The sequence below is a fragment of the Poeciliopsis prolifica genome, unplaced genomic scaffold (genome assembly GCF_027474105.1).
Source record: "Poeciliopsis prolifica strain line A6 unplaced genomic scaffold, Auburn_PproV2 SCAFFOLD126, whole genome shotgun sequence".
Taxonomy (NCBI): Eukaryota; Metazoa; Chordata; class Actinopteri; order Cyprinodontiformes; family Poeciliidae; genus Poeciliopsis; species Poeciliopsis prolifica.
This window is the reverse complement of record NW_026562501.1, coordinates 115,402-137,704: the sequence shown is the minus strand read 5'-3', so window position 1 is coordinate 137,704 and position 22,303 is coordinate 115,402. Positions and strand designations below refer to the sequence as shown.

Sequence of the window (22,303 nt, the reverse complement as noted above, 5' to 3'; positions counted from 1 at the left end):
TCTGTATTCTAAAGCTACGGACAGCAACACAGACGAGAAGTCAAACTGACATGCTAATTTAAATGTTGTGCAAAGTTTTAGCGCAATGTGTTGCGTCTGAAACTGATGTGAGCCAAATCACGAGTTCGCTTCAGTTCAGCGCGAGTGAAGAAGATGAACTTATTCAAGAAGTGACGTGAAGGAGCACTGGACAAACAAATGAGGAGCCCAGGAAACAGACCAGAGTCAAATGAATGAGACGCTTTTCACTGCTGTTTGCTGTTTTGTTTGGTTCAGCTCTGGGTACTGTTAGGAATTTAAAAGAGGAATAACTTAATTTAGCTCGTTACTTTTCCCCTTTTGTCTCGGATTCTTGAGTCTAAGTGTATGCAGGGAGAAAAACAATCAAACGGCATCAGAATTCAAATAGAGCTTTATAAAAAAAAGTTCAAATACACACAGAATAACAGACCACCATTTACACCCGGATTATTATGAAGTCAAACATATGACAAAGCATAATATTACCTGATTCAAAAATGCATTTTTGGGAACCATCACTCAGCACCAAGCGATTCGAAATTCTCTGTTGTAAACGAAAACTTTTATATGACTGTGTCTTTCTCTAAATTTAAATATATGCATTAGGAGGTGTGTTCTTCCCTTTGTGGGTGCTGTCTTAATATTGATTTTATTACCTCTGGGGCCTGTTAAAAACACCCAGATCTTCTAGTACCAGGCTCTTGCCCAGGTCTTGATTTATAGCGTGCAGCTGGAGCGTTCTCTGCCTCAAATGATTCCACAAGAAAGTAGTTTGTATTTTTAACAAGCTTGCACAAAATCTAATGCTAAATAATGACTATAAGTTTGGATCTAAGAACTAAAGTGTGTTTTTCTTAAAGAAGAACTCTTTTTGTAAATATCAGAAATATTATAAAGTGGTTTTCTGAATCTATTATATAAAATGCATGCAAATAGTATTACAAAATAACTACTTTAAAACATGTTGTCTTAATACTTAAAGAACAGCCCTTATATATATTTAATTCTAGTATGGATAAAATTATTTGTAAAAAGTTTTAAGCTCCTAGTGAACTTCTGAACCACACTAAGGAATTTGTTAATTGCCTGGCAGACAGACTCCATGTCTATAGAGATTGAAGGAATCTCAGTCTGTCTTTCTTTAAGATCCTCCCTATAGAATTTATGTCAACTCCGAAACTGGCCAGTTGTTTTAGTTTTGATCTTTATCTAAATTTATGTGAACGTAGAGTGTACTCTAACTTTCTATGGTATATTTCATATGCATCTATCCTGTGCAGTATTGTGCTAATTAAAAATTTTATTTCAACAGTACTGACAGCATCCTATTAAGCTGCGCCAACAATAGAACTGTGCAAATTGATATTGCAAAAATAATTCACTTAATGGAAACAAGAAAATATTGGGACAAAAATATACGTTTAGGATTAAAATGCGCTAGGCTTAGGTTGTTTACGGTATCAATATGAATATATTTACTGCAATAGAAATACTTTTTTGCGTCACACGAGTCAGCTGATCAACAGCTGGACGTTACTACTGACGAAAACCACGAAGGAGACAACAGGAATTAGTTTTATTTATAGTTTGTTTTTATTTCCCAGACAGCTCTCAAATTCATAACTCGTCCATTTCCCCTAACAATATATATATGTTTACATATGTGATGTTTAATAACTTAAACTGCATAACCTATTGCGCAATTTACCTTTTGGGAAAAATAAACTTATTTTTGAAATTAATTTGTTTTTATATTATTTTTCACGATGTAAACCAAAAAGACTTTGAACAAATGGCGCTTCTTGACCAGTCAGACGGTAAGTGCCGGTCCGGCCGCTAAAAGGGCCAGCAGCAGGAGCGCGGTCCGCGGGCCGGGACCGGGACCGGGACCGGGACCGGGACCGCAGCTGCTGGGCTTCCTGAAGGGGTCCGCTGTCGGGTCGCTCTCCTTCTCGCTGAACAGATTCTTCACTTTGCAGGTGTAGCGTGGAAAGCTCTGGGTGTTGTTGAAAACAGAAACGGTGATGGTCTTATTGCCCTCCGTCCACTGCTGGTTTTCTTTCTTCCAGAAGTACTGGACGGGTTCGGCATCTGCAAAGTTTTCCCCACAGACCAGGGTGCAGGTCCTGGAGGTTTGACTGCTGCAGCCCCGCGGCCTCACGGTGACCTGTACAGGGTAGTCGTCCAGCCTCCTGACCACCACGATGTGATAGCTGCCAGGAATCTCCTTCTCGTTGATGGCCACCGTGAACACCCGCGGTCAGTGGTCCTCAGGTCGCGGATGGTCAGAGATGCGGTGTTCGTGTCCAGTTCTGCTCGGCCTTTGAACGGATTCCGATAGCCCATGATACCTGTTTTCTTGTAGTATTCGGCTGCAAAGCTCTTGTTGAACTTCCAGGCGATGTAGGTGATGGGCTGGGTGAAAGCTGGGTCCAAATGGACCGACTTGCCGACCTCATAGTAACGGGGCTGGTTCTGCGCGGCCGGCAGCGCCATCAGCACCAGGAGGGAGAGACCAGCAGCCGCAGCCATGGCGCAGCGGGTCTGCGGCTAAACCGCCCTGAATGTCCACGTTGAACCTGAAGAACCGCACACGCATCGAGCCTGCGCTCAAAATGGCGGCCGTCCTGCTGGCGGTTGGAAGGAAACGGTTTGTGTGCAACGGCCGGCGCTGCAGCACAGGCGGCTGCAGCACTGCAGCTGCAGCACTGACGCGTTAAACTGAAGATCCGTGTCATACTTTTATTATTTTCCAACTTCATCTTTAACAAAATTGTGAAAAATCATAAATGTGCCTGTTTGTGTCAAACATCCTGTTTATTTGGCTCAGAAACTAACAATTAGAACTGGACTTAGAAAAACTGCAGTGTCATTATTTTCTTTTTATCAAAACATGTTTGTTTTTCATTTAGTGGGTGGAAAATCCTCAAATGTTACTCCACTCAGAGTAGAAACACTGTGGAGTAAAATCACTCAAATAAAAGCAAAAAGTATATTAAAAATACTCCTAAAAGTAATCTTTGTTCAAAAAAGTCACTAAAGTAACTGGTTACTGTCCAACTTATTCTCACTCTGCTGGACAGACAGACAGACAGACAGACAGATAGATAGATAGATAGACTAACAAATTGCTGTAAAAAACGTCCAAAACTGAACAGTATCAAACTGTTTCTATTGAAAACGGCACTGCACCGTAAAAACAATGCATTCTGGGCAATTATTACTGTTTTTAATAAAATACTGTAGTATACTGTGAGTAGCATTGCATTGTGGGAATGATGTTAGATTCAACAGTAAGGAGGCTCTTTAAACAGAACGCTACTGTATTTCTGAAGAAGACATGTTGTTGTGACATGTGGAACAACCTCTAGAACTTTCTTTAAGGACTATCCATTTGAATCCTGCATTTTATGAGCCAATCCTAAGGTAAGTTATTTTTGATGATTCATATTTACAAATACTGACATGTTTGGAAGCTCTTTTTCTTTCTTTTGTGTAATTTGACTTGAATTGTTATGATTAGCTGCTAAAGTGAAATTGGTGAATGGATATCAACTGGGAATTTGGAGTTTCACAGAGTTGACTTGGCAGAAAACTGTTTAAATGTTATGCTGGTGTCTCTTTATTAACTCTTAACATTCAAAAGTTTGTCTTCATCTAGCACACATTAAACGCTGACTCCTTAAGCATCATATGCTAATCTGAAATTACTGCACTTTCAGGCGCTTTCTTGATCTCAACCCTGAGGGACCAAGTCCAGCTGTAGCAAGATCATCTCCAAGAGGACAGGAAAAACTTTTCAAAAGAAGTCGGTCACTGTCATCCCCCGTGTTTCAACTCTGCTGAAAAACCTCATGGACTTTGAGTGGAATTTCATAGTGAGAACTTTCTAACCAAGCTATAGATATTGTTGCCCCTCCACGCAAAAACAAGCAAACAAAAAACTATCCAGGCATGAAGGCAACTTATCCCTGAACAGGAGTGTTCTTGAGAGATGTTTTTGGTTTAAAGGTCAGCATAATCTGAAGACATCTCTTTTAATTAAGAGCATAAATGTTGTTAAGGCTCCCACTTTCTGTTCTTCAGATGTAATTTTGACTGTACAGGCACCATGTTTAACTTATCTTGTCTAATATTGTTTCATTGTTTTATCATCTGAAGTTGGAGCTCTGATTTTGCCCTAAAGGAAATTCAAGTCTAAATGTTTCATTTAAATTTTTATCAAACTAAAATGTGCAAATTTTTTCTATGCTTTAGATTGAAAGTTAAATGTTTATGTTGCATCATATTGTTCCTCACTTCCACAAAAAGTCATATTTTGTATTGAAAAAGTAGTGTGCTGAGTTGTACAATGCATTATTTCCATAATTTATTTCATACTTATTTTATTTCAGACTAATCAAAAGGCCACAATTCATGCTTTATTCAAATACTCTTTACATCAGTTAAGAAATTTATTTCACAAAATAGATGGTGATTTTCTTACTGTTGTTCCAGAATCTGACTTACTTTGGACAGTTTACCCTCAACATTCTTGTAGAAAAGGTTTAGGTTTAAGGCACACATACGTTGTCGTTTCAAAACCTTCGTCTTTATTATGTGGCCCACTAAACACCGTGTGAGTCGATGTTTGAGTTGGTTCTTTTTTTCCCAAATAAATGTTTGACATGATGGAACTTACATTTTCTAAGTGTTTTTTTTTTTTCATGTTTCTATTTTATATTGGAAATTTACAGTAGTAAGCTGTATGTGAATTCAACAGTAATGTAACCATAGAAAAACGGTAATATACTGGCAACACTGCTGCACAAAAGATTTCTTTTGTGACAGTAATATACTGTAAAGTTGATTACAGTAAGGGTACTGTATAATTAACAGTATAATGCTGGCAACCCTGCTGCCAGCATTGTACTGTAAAAATACAGGGCAGTTTGTTACAGTGTAGATAGATAAGGAAGAAGCAGAACAGTATGGCTGTGTGGGGCTGTATGTGTGACTGCAGGTTATGATGTGTGGGAGGAGGCGGCAGGGAGTAATGGCTCTGATCCTGTCTCAGGGATCCTCCTCTGCTGAAAATTAAACCAATTGTTGTTCAAATAAGTAAAATAACCAAGCATTGTTACAGAGTGATTCCTTCAGTCAGGTTTATTAATATCTCAAACAGACAAAAGGTAAAAACAGAAACAAATAAATGAATGAAACAAAGCTATCACGCCCACTGCATGCAATTTTACATCATTTGTTCAAAAAGAGTAGAACAAGATCGTCTGATTTCCTCCTCATCAACCTGCAAACATCTCAATCTCCCCAACCAGAAAAACTCTTAAATTATTCCCACTGAATGACACTTAAACCTCACATTCTCATCCCTCTCATTCTCATCACTAATATCCTTTTTGGTCTTTGAGACATTCGTCCTTCACAACATATTTCCCAATAATCTCATTGTTGAACAGTTTTTAAATTGGGTTTATATTTTACTTTGTTTAAACTCATTAAATCTGCCACACATATCGACATACAAACCCTTTTTTTATTTCTTTCCCTCTTAAATTATAATCTCTTCTGACACAAAACATTTTTGGAATAATATAGGAAAGTTGATTGTTTCTTACTTTAAGCGTAAATTGCATAATTTTGACCTCTATGACTCGCTTCATCTGTCCCTTTGAATAAAACCAGGGAGGAGATTATGGATTGAAAACACAGAGAGGATGCACTAATCAGCAACAGTAAATCTGCTTTATGGAATAAAAATAAAAGTATTGGTTTACGACAAAGGAACAATAAGTATTAATCTGATTTATTCCAGTCTGGACAGAAATGTAAAGAGGAGCAGCAAAATCATAGAAGGTGGATTAGCAGTGGAATGACTGCAACACTGCTACTGGAGCCTTCCTGCTCACAGCATCAACATCAAACCAACAGAACCAGTTTTCTCCTGGCATTTTAGGCTTTAATTGAACACACTGAGTTTTCACACAGACTCGTTTTAAATAAAACATCTGGATGGTAATTTGGAGCTTCTCAACTGAAAGAAAACTATTCTGCAGATTGTATTAAAAGTTGAACTCGGTTTTAATCAGCTTTAAATGTGACATTTTAGCCTGAAACATAAATTGAATACAAATAAAAACAAATGTAGTCATTTTTATAACTAACACGAACTTACTAACTCACCAAGGAATGACGTTTTACACAACTAGAAATAAAATGTAGATGTTTATTGTTGTCTCCTTTTCTCTCTTTAACCACCTAAAATGTAATTATTTAAGTGACACACCTGCGTGTGGATCCACACAAAGATGAACTGCATGACCAAGATAGATAGCTGCCGCCATTTCCGAGTTCATTTCCTCATAAATTCCTATTTTTTCTGTTCAGTTCATTCGAAAGCTTTAGACAGCAGCACAGCTGAGAACTCAAACTATGTTAAATTACAGTTTTGCGTGGATTTTACCGCATTCAGCGGCGCCTTCAACCGATGTGGTTTAAGCAAACTCCGAGCTAGCAGCTAAATTTAGCTGCCAGCGAAATCACACCCTACATTACCTTTCAGAGTCCGTTTCCAGGTCGATTTACCACCGTTATTTCAGTTCATTATTAAACCCCAGACAGCGACACAACTGAGGCCGCTCATCAATATGCTACATTAAAAGGTATTTGCCCATTTTTCCAGTTCTAGCTGCATCTTTAAGCGACACTCGCAGCTAGCAGCTAAATCAAGAGAGTACCCCGCCTAAACTTCCGGATTTGCTTCAAAGCGACTTTCATGTAATTCCTTTAAGTTTTTTGACTTTAGAGAAAATACGCTTCAGAGTCAGCGAGGCAATGAATTTATTTTACAAGGCACTTTACAGAGCAATAGAAAAACAAATAAATATATGAGTAGCACTGAAAACAAGCATTTGCGATCTAACACAAAAATAAGATGCTTAAGTTTTAATTCCACCCATACACACTCACACACACAAAGGGTGAGTTACACAGACCACACTCATTTTAAAGGCTGAGCTGCCAGGGGAAACAGACCGGTCACCATCTCTTTGTTGTCCCCTTGAGCAGCTCCAAATTTTTCCAGTGCATTTAAAAACAAATTTAAAAAGCATATTGCATCCAAGCTAATATAGTCAATCGCCTGGCTTTATCATGATATATATACAGATGAGAATACCTCCTATGATGCTTAAATAAAACACAGTCCTGTGCAAAAACCTTTGAGTCACATTGAATCCGTTTTATCAGGGCACAGTGGACAAATTTCCTCTAAAAATGGGTTTCAAAAATGAGATTTTTGCAGCATGACAGCATTATAGACATGAATAATAACACATTTCATTCATTATATCTCAGTTTCTCATCATTACTGTTCATTATCAACACAGGTCTTCAAAAACAATGTTCTTATGCTTTCTAAAACTCCTGATTCACATCCAGAGATTATCAAACTGCTAATGTAACCTGATTGAATTGGATCCGGTTACACTAACATGATGGAAAATAAAACAATTTATTATATTCATGTGATAAAAAAGGGAAAAGATACAACAGAGAGTTCACGTTTAAGTGCTGCAGATTTGGTTTCTCTTCATAATTAATCCGAACACGATGATCAAGTGGAAGACCCACATATATAAACACTGAAGAGCTTCGCCCTCCAGTCCAGGAGGAGGAATGGGTCATGATGTTGACATCCAGATGCATGCATGAGGGCAGAAGGTTTGAAACCAGTGTGTTCCTCTGGGAAGGCAAACAGAACAAGTTGGAGTTCTGGTCGAGAGGGAGCCAGTTATCAGACCCTCATACGGGTGAGTTGCTGTCTTTACCAGTCTCTAACATACTCGAAGCTTCATTCTTATCCCCATTGACTTTATCTCTATTGCCTTGTCCTGCTTGTACATCCTTCTTGATATATTTCTTTTTGATAAACAATCCACCACCTACAATTGCTCCAATAATAATAATAACACCAAAAACGACTCCAACCACCACACCTGAATTGGTCTCTGATTTCTTGTGGAAGGGGTTCACAGCCAGGTTGCTCTCCTGCTGATTTAATTTGTTCTTCGCTCTGCATGTGAAGCTTCTGAAGCCCAGATTCTTCTCCTCCTCGTTGAAAATTGTGAATGTCTTCTGATCCTCCTCCCACGCTCCAGTTTCTCCTTTCTTCCAGAAGTACTGGACGGGCCCGGGGTCTTTAAAGTTGTCACCACATGATAGGGTGCAGTTATGGGCATCGCTGTTGCATGTCAGAGGCCTCACGATGACTAGAACAGAGGGCAGCGGATTGATCCCCACGGCGTCAAACTGGACAGGAAGGACTATGTTGTTGATCTCCACCGTGAACCTCCCGTCGTCAGATTTTCTCAGGTTGCGGATGGTCAGTTTTCCGGTGGTCTTGTCCAGTTCTGCTCGGCCTTTAAAGTCACCCAGATATTCCAGATCAACCACACCCTTAATGTGTTCGGCTATAATGTTGCCCTTGTGCTTCCAGTAATGCTGGTGATGGGCTCGGGGTGATTTGGGTTGAGCGTCAGATTCCCGCCGATCTGAAAGTATTTAACCTGCTGAGCCGTGGCCTGCAGCACCAGCAGCGCCAGGAGGGAGAGAAAAGCCGCCACAGCCATGATTTCGAGCGATTCTATGCGGTAAACGCCGTCATATCAGCCGTAAATACCGACGCTGTGCCAGAAGAGCTCCACTCCCTTCGCAGTCATCGAGAAAATGGCGGCTGCTCTTTTTTCCTTTCCTGTTCGAAACAAAGGCACACCCAAGGCTCCGCTCCTTACCCGTCTGCCGGTGTGTGGACCGGCAGATTGGTTGCAAGGAGCATTGCTGTCACATTCTGGTCTGGATGTAGTACCTTCGGCACAGAAATATTTTCTCTAATATATCTTTGCTCTTGACAAATAAAATGTTACTGACCTAAAACCTAAAACTTCTTTAGCTGCTCATTTACTGTGTAAATGTGAGAAACAACCCCGCCCACCGCGCTCGTCCCCTCACCGGCTGAAAGAATGTGAAAGTACCTCTCAGGTTCAACATGGCGTTCAAATTACGTCATCGCGTACCGAGAAATGGGAGGGGACGCATCGAGTCTTTCAGAAACCTTCAGAATGTTTCTGGAGTCACGTGTTTTTCAGTTAGCTGAATCCGGCTGGTTGGCATGTTAGGCCTCAATCATTTACCTTTCAGGCTGGGACAAATGTGACTAAATTCTAACTAATTCTAACAATTAATTACCAAATAACTACTAATAAAACCCAGTTTATTATGAACCACATAGACAAATTTGATTCCATTTGCCATTTAATTATAATACATATACATAATAATGACACTGCACATATTATATGTGTATATCTTAAACATATGCAGAAAATACAAAGATTTGTATGTGGAAACATAGATCAGCCCAGGCTTACTAATCAGATCGATACTAATATGTTACAATATGACTAACAGTGGTCAATACTGATATTATTGTCAATATATTGTGTATCTATTAACTGGGTTATCCGGAAGGTACTGCATGTAAACTATGTGAGCTCAAAGCATGACGCCTACTGTTAGCCTCCCAAAGGATTGTGTTAAATCATGGATGAGATTATTATTTAGTAGCGAGTCGCTCAAAGAAATGCTGAGGATGGAAGCTACTTCCATGATACTATTTGTATTTAATTTCCCCAAAGGGAAGTAGTTTTGGATTTGAAAGGAGGAATTCGTGTCTGTAGAAATATTGTTTTAGTTTCTTGTGTTGAGTTCCAGATATTTGTCTTTAAAACACTGAAACAATAAGAAGCCTGTAGATCTGTTTGCTGGGTCCTGGACCTGCTGGGCTTGGACTGACTAACTTCATCTTAAAACCAAAAATTTAATTATTGTCCACGCCGGATATTCTTTGGAATGAAAGAAAATTATTGTTTCCTTCAAAGCAACTCAAGACTATATTTCTTTTTCTAAATCACAAATGCACACAACACTTATAGTAAAGAATGACTTATTTCTTGATTTACACGTTTTCCATTTTTGAAAAGTTTAGAATCAGAATCAGAAAACGTCCCAGACATGTTCATGGTTTTGTTGTGCTGTGTCACATTTACAAAGCATCACCACCTTAGGATGAACAAAGAAAGCAACAATAACTGAGATGAGAGGGTAATATTTTCATTCCAGGTTGTACATATAAACATGTTGTGTTACTGCAGTTTCATGTCAGGTGAGAGTTTGTGAATGGGTCAATTCAGTGGAACTGCGATCGCATGTCAGAGGCCTCAACAGGGTCGTCGTCCAGCTTCCTGACCGCCACAGCGCCAAAGCTCAGAGGAATGAGCCGGTTGTTGATCTCCACCCTGAACATCCCCCGTCACATTTACTCATGTTGCTCATGACTCTGGTGGTCAGGTCCAGTTCAGAGTGGCCTTTTAAATCACTAACATATTCCAGAGGAATCACATCTTTAATCCATTCAGTCGCAATGACCCCGTCATGGTTCCAGGTGATGCTGTTGATCTGACTGGAGAACTCTGGGTTGAGGTCCAGATTCCCGCTGATGTCAAAGTATTTAACCTCCTGAGCAGCGGCTGGCAGCGCCAGCAGAGTCAGGAGGGAGAGAAAAGCCGTCAGAGCCACGATGGAGCGGCTCTGCAGGGTAAACAGCGTTATATCAGCTGCAACATTTTACCAGAAGAGCTCCACTCCGTTCCCATCTGGTGGATTCGTTTCAGGATCATCACTGCCACATGCTGGACAGTCAAATATAAATATTACTCTTTAAAATATCATTGCTCTTACTGTTACACTTCTTTAGCTTTTATTTCTAAACTGTTGGTGTAATGTGCAGTTCAGATATTTGTGTACAAGAATTTATTTTCTATAAATAAATGTAAATGTTAAATTTTTAATGCTGGTTGAAGGAGTTCAGTATGTTTTACTTTAGTGTCTCCTCATCAGCATTAAAACCCGACACTCCTTCTTTCTGGTTTCCCAAAACACAGAATTTAAATGTGAACCAAGGTTTACGTCTATTTAGATCACCTGTTTATTTAAGAAATTGTTTTTATAATTATGGACTATAGATACATAAAGAAAGCATTTAAGTTGTTTATCAATTATTACTCATGAAGTAGCCCTCAGTTGCAGAAAGGTTTATGACTCTTGTCCTAAAGCCACTTCTTGCTGTAATCTCCATTTTGGCATAAATTATATTTTATTAGCTTCCATTTCAGCATTAAATCTTTTTAGCGTTATATTGGATGGTGTCTCGGTATAAACTCTGATTAGCTGCTTGTAGCATAGCATTAACACAATTTATGCTAACTGATGCTCAGAACAAGCTTTAAGCAAAACGGAATTTAATGTAAATTAAGTGTTAGCATAAATTCCTAGAATGGCCAAAATTAAATTTTTGGCTTAAATTAATCTTAGCATGAACTATTTCACCATAAGTTCCGTTTTTACACGAACTGTTATGAATAACTTTGTAGCAGAAACCTGGAGGATTTATGGGCTCCCTGAGAAACTATTGTGGATGCTAACATTTTTAGCTAACACTTCTAACTTCCTCCAGTCAGTAACTTTGGCCCACATGTTCCGCTATGAAGCTTACCGGAAGTTGACTGTAAACGACCGTCCTCTGCTGCTGAGAAGAACCGAGCCGAACCAGAAGGCTGTTAATGCAATACTTGCATGTTTGACTCCAATACAGACCGAACAGCTGCCATTGCTAAACCTACAGGCGGACAACCAATCAAAAGCAGCGTAGGAAATCAACGTCATCGTTCATAACTCCGTCTGTTCAATGATTGGCTCAGAAGAAATGAAAACCCGGATCTTCCATGCATTTAGAATTCAAAATTAGATGGCAAAAGTATTAAGCCAAATTAAAATGTTGACATTTTAAAAACTAAAATGAAAATAATTCAAACGTGATGACAAAATTAAATCAGGCGAAAGAAAAAGAAAATTATCCAAATCGACTTGTTTCTCCAATATATATATAAAAAAATAGATTAAAAAAATATATTGGTAAAAAACTGTATTTTTTTATATTGGAGATTACACCTAATGATCTTTTGGTTGAAACAAGCGTCATTCAGTGAAGTTACTGCAATGTAAAAAATATTAAACTTAAAATGGTATCAGTGTAAAATGATTCATGTTTTATTCCACATTAATAATAAAAAACAAGCAGAAATGTTTATTTTATACACGGGAAATATTAACGACAGATGGACGATAAAACCATTAAAACTGAAGTGTGCGGCTGGTTCAGTTCTGGCATCGCAGCGGCAGCCGGGATTTTATCGGAGTGGTCTGGCCTTCACCGTCCGCCAGTTTGGACCTGGACAGAACCTTCGTCTCCTTCCTGCTGCCTTTCTTCTGCTGCAATGGGATCAGAGCAGAACGTTAGGGGATGGCCCGGTTCCCCCCTGGCAGCCCGGTTCCCCCCCGGCAGCCCGGTTCCCCCTCCGGCGGTCCGGTTTCCCCCCGGCGGCCCGGTCCCCCCCCACAGCGGCCTGGTTCCCCCGAACTCACCTTGAAGAAAGGAAGCCGCTTGCTCTCGTTGAAGACGAGGTTCTCGTCGACGAAGGGCGGCTCGGTGGCCAGGCTCTCGCTGCAGGAGCTGAGATCGTTCTCCAGGGAGTCCTGCAGACAAACCGGGTCAGAACCGAGACACGCTCACAGAACCAGCTTACAGTCAGGGAGCTCACATGGTCGACCTGGCTGTGCTTGTCGTCCTCCTCGGGGCCTTCATCCTCCTCCTCCTCCTCCTCCTCTCCTGCCTCATCCTCAGGGCCTCCAGCAGCTCGCTGCGGCTGCCGCGCTTCTTCAGAACCCTGGGATAACAAACTCCCGGCGCTGAGGAGTCTGACCTGAACGCAGCAGAACCGGGTCAGCATCAAAGAAAACATTTACCTGAAACTCATCTGATGACGTCATCAGCTCATGATGACATCATCAGATAATTGAAGTGTCACTGTTCAGTTTAAAACAACTTTATCTCTTTTAATACGTAAATAGGAAACAAAATGAATCACTTGTAAATATCATGCTAATTAAGAAAAATAATATCATTAATGAACATTTAAATAAAATTAAAAACTTAAAAATGAAATTTAAAAAATTAAATATTACATAAAAATTACATAATTTTACTGATGAATAATTAAAAAATATTTAAATACTAAAACCAAAAAAGCCATTAAAATAAAAATTGTAAAAAAAATTATAATACTAAATAAAACAAAAAAAATCAATAAGTACTGAAAATAAAATATAGTAAATAAAGATCCATCATCATAATCAAAAATGTTATCGTTCTGGTCCTGTAGCCCAGAACCCGGTCCGGTTCCGGTCCATTCTTCCTCACCAGTAGGAACGTCCTGCTGCAGATCCTCCTGCAGGAAGCTTTGGACCAGCTGCCGACCCGCCTCCACCTGCTCCTGCAGCTCCGCCTGCTGCCGCTCCAGAACCGCCCGGTCCGAACCCGTCTGTTTCTGCAGATCGGTCAGAACCCGCCGGTTCTCCTCTTGTCGGCCGCTCAGGTCCGCCTCGGCGGCCCGAAGCTGACCGGCGCCTCGGGTCTCCACGCTCTGAACACGGGTCGGGGTCAGTTAGCAGGAGCAGAACCCAACAGAACCCAGCCTGCGGCCCGGTTTAACGATGTACCTGAGTGAGACTTTGGGCCTCCTCTGCCAGCTGCTCCATCAGAACCAGCTGGTCCTGGGCTCGGCGGGCCGCCTGTTCCCTGGTTCTGGAGGTCCACACCGCGTCCCGGTCCACTAGGCCTGCAGCAGAACATCATCATCATCACCACTTCATCTCCACATGGAGGGGGCGGGGCCTCACAGGAGGCGGTACCGGTACCTGACACGGCGCCGTGGAGGTCCGAACAGCGGCTGCTCATCTCCGCTAGCAGAACCTGGTTCTGATGGGCCGCCTGGCGCAGCGAAGAGGCCAGAGAGGAAGAGGAGGAGATCACATGCTGCGCCTGCGACGAAGAACGCTGCTCCACCGCGCCGCAGCGGCTGCAGGGAGGAAGAGGAAGATGAGGGACACGGAGAGGAAGAGGAGGAAGAGCATCGTGACCTCTGACCTGCTGAGGTTCTGTTGCAGCGCCTCAACCGGGCCCTGCAGGGTTCTGGAAGCCGCTTGCATCTCGCTGTAGTCCTGCTGGGTTTCCAGGGCAACCAGGTTCAGCTGGTCCTGCAGGATCTGGACGGTCCGGTTCATCCCCTGGCAGAAACACGACCAGAACCGAGCTCAGCCGGACCCAAGCCCCAGCAGTGGGTTCTGGCGGAAGCGGATCGGCTCACCTGCTGGTGGCGCTGCTGGGCCCGTTGGACCTGCGCCTGCAGCCGGTCCTGCTCCTCCTGGAGCGCGCTCAGTCCGGTCTGAGCGTCCTGACGCAGCGCCGCCAGGTCCAGAGCCAGAGCGCTGAGGAAGACTCCGGTCTCCTTCATCGCCTCCACCTGCGGGGGGTCAAAGGTCATCAGCCGGAAACGTTAAAGTCTCTTTGGTCAATAAAGTTTCTGAATAATTAAGTTTTAATTTGACTTTTTAAACTGTTTGTTTCATTGTCATGATTCAATGTTCTAACATAAAATCAATGTTGGGTCACCTGGTGCCACCCAATCATCCTCCGATCAGAACCGGGTCTGAATCCGGGTTTGGACCCACCTGATTGGCCAGTTCCCGCTGCATCTCCATGGAGACCTGCAGGGCGTCACTGAGCTCCCTGATGGCGGTCAGACCCGGCAGAGTCCGCACGGCCAGAACATCCTGCACCTCCTGCTGGTGCTCCTCCTGAACCAGAACCAGAGGGTCAGAACCAGAACCAGAGGGTCAGAACCAGAACCAGAGGGTCAGAACCAGAACCAGAGGGTCAGAACCAGAACCAGAACCAGAGGGTCAGAACCGAACCAGAGGGTCAGGACCAGAACCAGAGGGTCAGGACCAGAGGGTCAGAACCAGGACCAGAGGGTCAGGACCAGAGGGTCAGAACCAGGACCACCAGAACCCCAGCGCTCTGCTCACCAGCAGCTGCAACAGAACCTCCCTCTGCTCCCGGGTCAGCGCCTCGTGCCGCTCCACCTTCTCCCGGCAGCGGGTGGCGCCGTCCGCCACCAGCGCCTGGACTCCTCCCACCAGCGTTTCCACGGCGAGCAGGGCGCCCCGCAGCGTGGCCTCGTTCCCCTCCAGCAGGCCGTCTGGACCACAGAAGCAGACATGAGCCTACAGAACTCCGACCCGGCCCGGTTCTGGTCGCAGGGCGCCACCTACCGACGGCGTGGGCGTAGCCGGTCAGCATGCGGGCGTGGGCAGCGCCATGCTGCTGCACGCTGCGCTGCATGCTGCTGAAGGCGCCGTTCATCCTCTGGGAGAAGCTCTGCTGCATCTGCATGTTGTGCTGCTCCACCTGCAGGACCAGAGGACCCGGTTAGACCCGGTCAGAACCAGAACCGGCTCTCACTGGCCGACATGACCCACCTTGGTCTTACGGTCCAGCTTGGCGTGGAGACCCGACACGTCGCTGGTGCTCTCGCCGACGGCGCTCAGCAGCTGCAGGCGAAGACAGAAAAAACTGATTCACGAGTTTTAAGGTTTGGAGATAAAAAATATCAGGAATTAAATTTAAACCAGTCAGAAAAAATGGTCCCCAGAAGGTACCACACACACACACACACACACACACACACACACACACACACACACACACACACACACACACACACACACACACACACACACACACACACACACACAAAATGTTTCTAAATTCAGGCTGTTGATCAAACATTGATTTAACTGTAGACATTAAAACTCCAGTTTGGTATTAAAGTACTTTCTCCTGACTAGTTTCCATCGCCATAGCAACCGACAGGTGAGGGTGGACAGGTGAGGGTGGACAGGTGAAGGTGGACAGGTGAGGGTGGACAGGTGAGGGTGGACAGGTGAGGGTGGACAGGTGAGGGTGGACAGGTGAAGGTGGACAGGTGAGGGTGGACAGGTGAGGGTGGACAGAGGGTGCGTACCTGTCCGGCAGCGCTGTACAGCGACTCGTGGACCGAGCTGAGCTCCGAGCAGATGAACTCCTCCTCCACCAGCTTCTCCTTGGTCTTCTGCAGATGCCTGCTGGTCTCCTCCAGCCTGCAACCAGAACCAGAACCGTGAGAGTCCGGCTGATGAAGGCGGGCCTCCGGCGCTACGCGGAGCGGCTCTACCTCTGCTGCTTCTCATCCAGGTCCATGCTGCACTGCTCCAACCGGCTCTTACTGTCCAGGAACAGATCGTTCACCTGCAGGGAGCAGAAGAAAACTAAGACGTTTCAAAGCCAAGACAGGAAACTATAAATACGAGGAATGACTGGACGAGAATTTCTGGATCCGTTTACAGCTTTTCTAATAAAAACATTTTAAATCTTTACAGAATATACAAGTCAAGATCATTTCATGATCATCGCCTTCTTTCTGATTGGCTGCTAATTCATCAACCTACTTTGCTTGTTAAGACATTGTAAGGACGCATGAATACGCTAGCTGCTAACTCCCAGGGTCGTGACCTCTTCCTGGGAGACAGACGGAGCGGATACCTTTTTGAGCTCCTCCTCCATCATGGCGATCTGCTCCTCCTGCCCTGTGATCTGGGTCATCATGCTCCTGCAGGACAGAACCGGGTCACATCGAGCCGCTACAAGCTGTCCATCAACACACTGATTACTGGAACCAAACTTTTCCCTTTCAGTCCGACTCATTCAGATTTATGAGAACTCAAAACAATCCCTCCTGAAAATGTCCATGAAACTGGTAAAAACATTCAGCGATACCAACTCCCACCTGCAGGTGGCAGCATTTCATCCCATTAGTGCTGCTGCCTCAGTCTGAATGGTTGTGGTAAAAAACTGAGTTTTAAGTCTTACAGTCTAAAATGTCTCTAATCTTTTTATTTCTGTTTATAGATTTTTGGATTGAATATAATGAGGGAAAATTAGCAGGAATTCCTGGATGTTTTAGGAAATATTACAGGAAAGATTCTGTAGGTTTGATTTTAGTGATGCTTTATGAGTAATAAAGTGAAGATATCAAAAGCTTCTGCCTACAGTTTTCAGTTTACACTTTGTTCTTGAAATAAACAGGAATTTAAATATTCCTTTTCTACTTCTATACTAGTTTTGTCACTTTTTGACTTGTGCATGAAAAGTTAAAGAATGAAACACTAAATATTGAGACCTAAGAGCAGCAGAAATGTGAGGGTGTGGACATTTCCTCCGGACTCGGCTGAACTCACTCATAGTTCTCTGACGAAAGGTAAACGCCGTTTTTGTCTCGGGTGGCGGCCAGATCCCGTTTGAGCCGCTCGATCTCCTCCGTGTATTCCTGACAGGACAGAGAAGCAGCTCCAGATTTACCAGAACATAAAAGCATCAGACGGATGAATCGAGGGAACAGACGAATGAATCAAGGGAACAGACGGATGAATCAAGGGAGCAGACGGATGAATCGGGGGAACAGACGGATGAATCGGGGGAACAGACGGATGAATCGGGGGAACAGACGAATGAATCAAGGGAACAGACGGATGAATCAAGGGAACAGACGGATGAATCGGGGGAACAGACGGATGAATCGGGGGAACAGACGGATGAATCGGGGGAACAGACGGATGAATCGGGGGAACAGACGGATGAATCGGGGAACAGACGGATGAATCAAGGGAACAGACGGATGAATCGGGGAACAGACGGATGAATCGGGGGAACAGACGGATGAATCGGGGAACAGACGGATGAATCGGGGGAACAGACGGATGAATCGGGGGAACAGACGGATGAATCGGGGGAACAGACGGATGAATCGGGGGAACAGACGGATGAATCAAGGGAACAGACGGATGAATCGGGGGAACAGACGGATGAATCAAGGGAACAGACGGATGAATCGGGGGAACAGACGGATGAATCGGGGGAACAGACGGATGAATCAAGGGAACAGACGGATGAATCAAGGGAACAGACGATGAATCGGGGGAACAGACGGATGAATCGGGGGAACAGACGGATGAATCAAGGGAACAGACGGATGAATCGGGGGAACAGACGGATGAATCGGGGGAACAGACGGATGAATCGGGGGAACAGACGGATGAATCGGGGGAACAGACGGATGAATCGGGAATCGAGCGCCACCTTGATCAGGGTCCTCTTGGTGAGCTTCTGGTTGACCTCGGGTTTGTTCATGATGTTCTTGGCTCGGCTGGCGTACTCCAGCGTGCTCAGCGTCTCCTGCAGGCAGCAGCGGTCGGGGTCAGAGATCTCAGAACCGGTCCGTGTCGCGGTCGGAACCGGGTCTTACCTCCAGGTTGCTGGAGGACGGCGACACGGTGGCGATGATGGAGGTCTTGGTGCGTCCGCCCAGCGAGTCCTGCAGGATCCTGGTGAGTTTGGACTCTCTGTGGAAGAACCGGGCCCAGAGTTAAACCCAGATCAGCTGCTGGTTCTGACGGGTCCGGTTCTGCGTGCGGCCCACCTACGGGACGTGGGGCCTCTTCTCCACCAGGGCGGTGATGACCCGGCCCAGCGTCAGCAGCGACTGGTTGATGTTCCCGGCCTCGCGGGCCCGCTTGTCCACCGCTCCGGAGCGACCGATGTTCTCGCTGCCGGCCAGGTCCACCTGGACAGAAGCGGTGGGGTCAGAAACACGGGCTCGGCCGGGTCTTCCTGACCGGGTCCGGGCGGTTCCTCACCAGGTTGAGCTTGCCGATCTTCACCAGCTCCTCGCCGTCCAGGGTGATCTCCTTCATGTGGATGGTGACGGAGAACACGGAGTGGGAGCGGCTGCAGAGAGACGGACGGTCAGAACCTGGTTCTGAAGACAGCGCTGACCCAGTCAGACATTTATCAAAGGTTGGGTTTTTCCCTCCAACCAGCAGGTTTCCATTCAGAACAGCGTTAGCGCGCCCAGGGCGGCCATCTTGGTTTACAGCTTTTATTTATTTGTACTTTCAGCTCAGACAGAATATTAATGACTGGTTACAATTTATTGTATTTTCTAAATTGTGTGAATAAAAGTCATAATACTAAATAAATATTAATATCACCAGAACAACAATGTGATATTGAGAGAATAAAACAGTAATTTTGTGAACTTGGAGAATAAAGTTAAAGAGGAATGCTGAACATCTTATGAAGTTATACTTTAGTATCAGTTGTACAGATAATAAAATAGAAATAAACAGTCAATCTTGTTCTAATGCTTCAGTATCAGGAGTTTGAAAAGATTAAAAACAAACTGATGTTCACATCTGATCCTCATGTCTCTGATTTTAAAGCGATTTTCTGGTAAAACTGAGAATTTATTCTAATATTATGACAATAATCTCATGATTAAACAGTCTTATAGTGTGAAATAGTTACTTTTTGAAAATATTCTCATTTTAGAAGAATAAAAACAAACTTAATTAAAAATGTAAACTGAAACCTGGAGTAGGCGTTCATCAGGGTGGAGGCCGTCCGCCTCTTGGCTGCCCCTCGCTCCAGGATCTGGTAAACCTCGTCCTTGTTGTGGACCACCACCTCCTCCAGCCCCTTCACCACCACGCCGCGCTGCAGCACACACGCAGGACCGGGTCAGGGAACAGAACCAGAACCAGCACGGCGGCGCCGGGCAGAAGCTCCCACCTTGTTGCGCGGGTCGTCGAACAGCTGCAGCCGCTCGTTGACGTCCTCGGTGGGGCTCAGCAGGTCGAACAGCTCCTCGTTGTAGATCTCCAGCAGAGAGACCTTGACGGAGAACTCGGTGCCGTTCTCGCTCAGCTTCTCGAAGATCTGGTGCAGCGTCCGGGGGATGATGCCAGCCAGCGGGTCCTGCAGAACCGCAGAGGGTCAGGCCGCCGACCGGAGCCCTGCCGACCGGGTCAAAGGTCAAACTCACCTCCTCCCAGGTGAACTGCGCGTTCGGAGTCCGCTCCCCCTCCATGGTGAAGGTCTTCCCGGTTCCTGTCTGACCGTAGCTGCAGAGCAAACAGGAAGTGGATCAGAACACGACTCAAACAAGAAAATCCAAAAACTTCAAGGTTTAAAAACTCAAAATTTACTGAAAAAACTGTTTCAATTGAGTGTCATGTAATATATATACATGTAAATAATGTTGAAATATTCTACAGCAGAGACCATGTGAAATAAATCTAAGACATGTTTTTGAAACGATGTTCTTTAGTGGAACATTTTTCTCCTCAGAGCAAAAACTGAGGAGAAAAAATGACCTGCGACATTTCTGACATAAATAAAAACATATTTCTGAGATTTTTGACGGAAATTTCAGTGTTTCTTAATAATCCATGTACAGAGGCTCTCGTATGCCATCACACAACAAAACACTAATTTAGCAAAACATCCCCACATTAATAAGGTTTAAAATATAAGCCAACCTTTTAATTCAATAACAGATCAATAAGTCATTAGGAATAATTAGTTTTACAATCCAAACAAATCATGTTAAGGTAAATGATCTTAACATTAAATTAAATGCTTAAAGACAAAACACAAAGAAATTACAAACAAAAAAATCCTTTAAAAATCTTTTAAGTTTTTATTTTGGTGATTTTAAGAGACATAAGAAAAATAAAAGTTTCACTTCAGACAGCAAAGGAAATCTGTTTTTATTAAGGTTTAAAAGTATAAAATAATGTTTTCCAATTGAAGATTATAATCAAATGTTCAACGGCACGTTATAACCAAACTGAGCAGTTTGACTATCCAGCACTTTCCAAACCTTGAAAACACTGAAAGTCAATCATCTTCCCTGTTTAGCGGATCGGGAGGAAACCAGAGGGCGACTCACGCAAACACGGTGCAGTTATATCCCATAATAACCTCGTCCAGGATGGGACACACCACGCTGCGGTAGACATCGATCTGCTTCGCAGCCGGGCCGAAAACCTGAAGACAGTAAACGTTCCCGATGAGGAACCCATCAGAGGAGGCCCCGACCGGGCCCTGGGGGCTCAGGCAGGGCCATGGGGGCCCCGACCGGGCCCCGGGGGCTCAGGCAGGGCCATGGGGGCCCCGACCGGGCCCCGGGGGCTCAGGCAGGGCCATGGGGGCCCCGACCGGGCCTCTGATGGGTTCTGACCATGTCGAAGGTGTAGGTCTTCCTGGAGGACTTGTCGTTCACGCCGCCTGTCCTGACCAGCACCTCCTTCCTGCTCTGGTCGCAGTCGATGACCCCGTATGACGACCTGTGCTCCATGGTGTTGAAAGGCCTGAAACAGGAAGCAGAACCAACTAACAGGAAGTTCCTGAAGAATCAAACTAATTCATTATTGGTTACATTTAATATTGACAAAAACACTGTCTCTTTTCCAACCAGGCAGATTTAAAAAAGAGAAACAAAAGCAACTGAGGTGGATTAGCAGAGCTAGCTAACAACTGATCCAGGACATGTTGCTGTAAAGCCTCATCTATCCTGCAGATCAAACAGGACTGATTATATCCTGTTGGGAGATTGATTAAGCATCATGAGAGGAACGTCAGTCAGAGGCTTCTTCTGATCCCTGCGAGACTGACTGCTGCTGCTGGAGACCCTTCCTGTCCCGCATCATCTCCATCCACAATAAAACACCCTCTGAAGAAACTTTCCTGATCTGAGTTGCATTTAATTTCCGTTAGGATAAACAGATTTGTGCTTTTCCCGGTTCTGTGTCTTACCTGCACCGGACCACCACCTGGATGTTCCGGCCCTTCTCCTCCCGCCTCCCTCCGGTACCGTTACTAGCAGCCATGGTGTCCAGAGAGAAGCGCCTCTTCGCGGTCTGAGAGCCTGCGGACGCCGTTAAAGCTCCGGTTAGCAGAGAGCAGCACACCGACCGGAGAAAACCTCGCAGCGACGTTTCATATCCGGCAGGAACCATAAAACCAGGATAAAGCCGGTAGAGATTAGCCGTTAAAACTCAGAGTGACTCACCGAGTGAAGGATGTTTTCCTTCTGTGCCGCTATAAAGTCTTGCGATGTGATTCCGAACAATTTAAATCAGTAAAATGTCGGCTAAAAGTGTTTAATTCCTCCTCCGATTCCTTGTCAAGAACTCAGAAACCTCCTCTGGCGCTCAGAGCCGCAACTCTTCAAACTGTACTTTTAAAGTTTAACCCACCAATAGCCGTGCAGCAACGGACAAACAAAAGACGCGATTGGTCGTAAGGAACAAGCGACTCCTTCAGCGCAGAGCATCACGGGAGTGAAAATGAAAATGAAGTACCACACTGACTCCAGTAGATGGCGACATT

The 22,303-nt window shown here is 44.4% G+C and overlaps 1 protein-coding gene and 1 pseudogene across 1 annotated transcript; both read right to left on the bottom strand.

Moving 5' to 3' along the window:
- Window positions 1-6,841: 6,841 nt before the first annotated feature.
- Window positions 6,842-8,739, bottom strand: LOC129355174 (uncharacterized; annotated as a pseudogene).
- Window positions 8,740-12,161: 3,422 nt separating this feature from the next.
- Window positions 12,162-22,175, bottom strand: LOC129355209 (kinesin-like protein KIF11). The gene is given in 29 exon segments (XM_055024747.1): window positions 12,162-12,405; window positions 12,559-12,669; window positions 12,735-12,796; window positions 12,799-12,870; window positions 12,873-12,896; window positions 13,394-13,616; window positions 13,693-13,811; window positions 13,891-14,051; window positions 14,120-14,259; window positions 14,340-14,495; window positions 14,704-14,829; window positions 15,061-15,233; window positions 15,307-15,442; window positions 15,514-15,585; window positions 16,059-16,173; window positions 16,248-16,321; window positions 16,616-16,682; window positions 17,311-17,399; window positions 18,209-18,304; window positions 18,375-18,475; window positions 18,551-18,692; window positions 18,766-18,856; window positions 19,500-19,624; window positions 19,700-19,885; window positions 19,953-20,031; window positions 20,862-20,959; window positions 21,153-21,282; window positions 21,728-21,839; window positions 21,984-22,175. Coding segments are annotated over 28 exon segments (3,156 nt in total). The 5' UTR covers window positions 21,802-21,839; window positions 21,984-22,175; the 3' UTR covers window positions 12,162-12,291.
- Window positions 22,176-22,303: the final 128 nt, after the last annotated feature.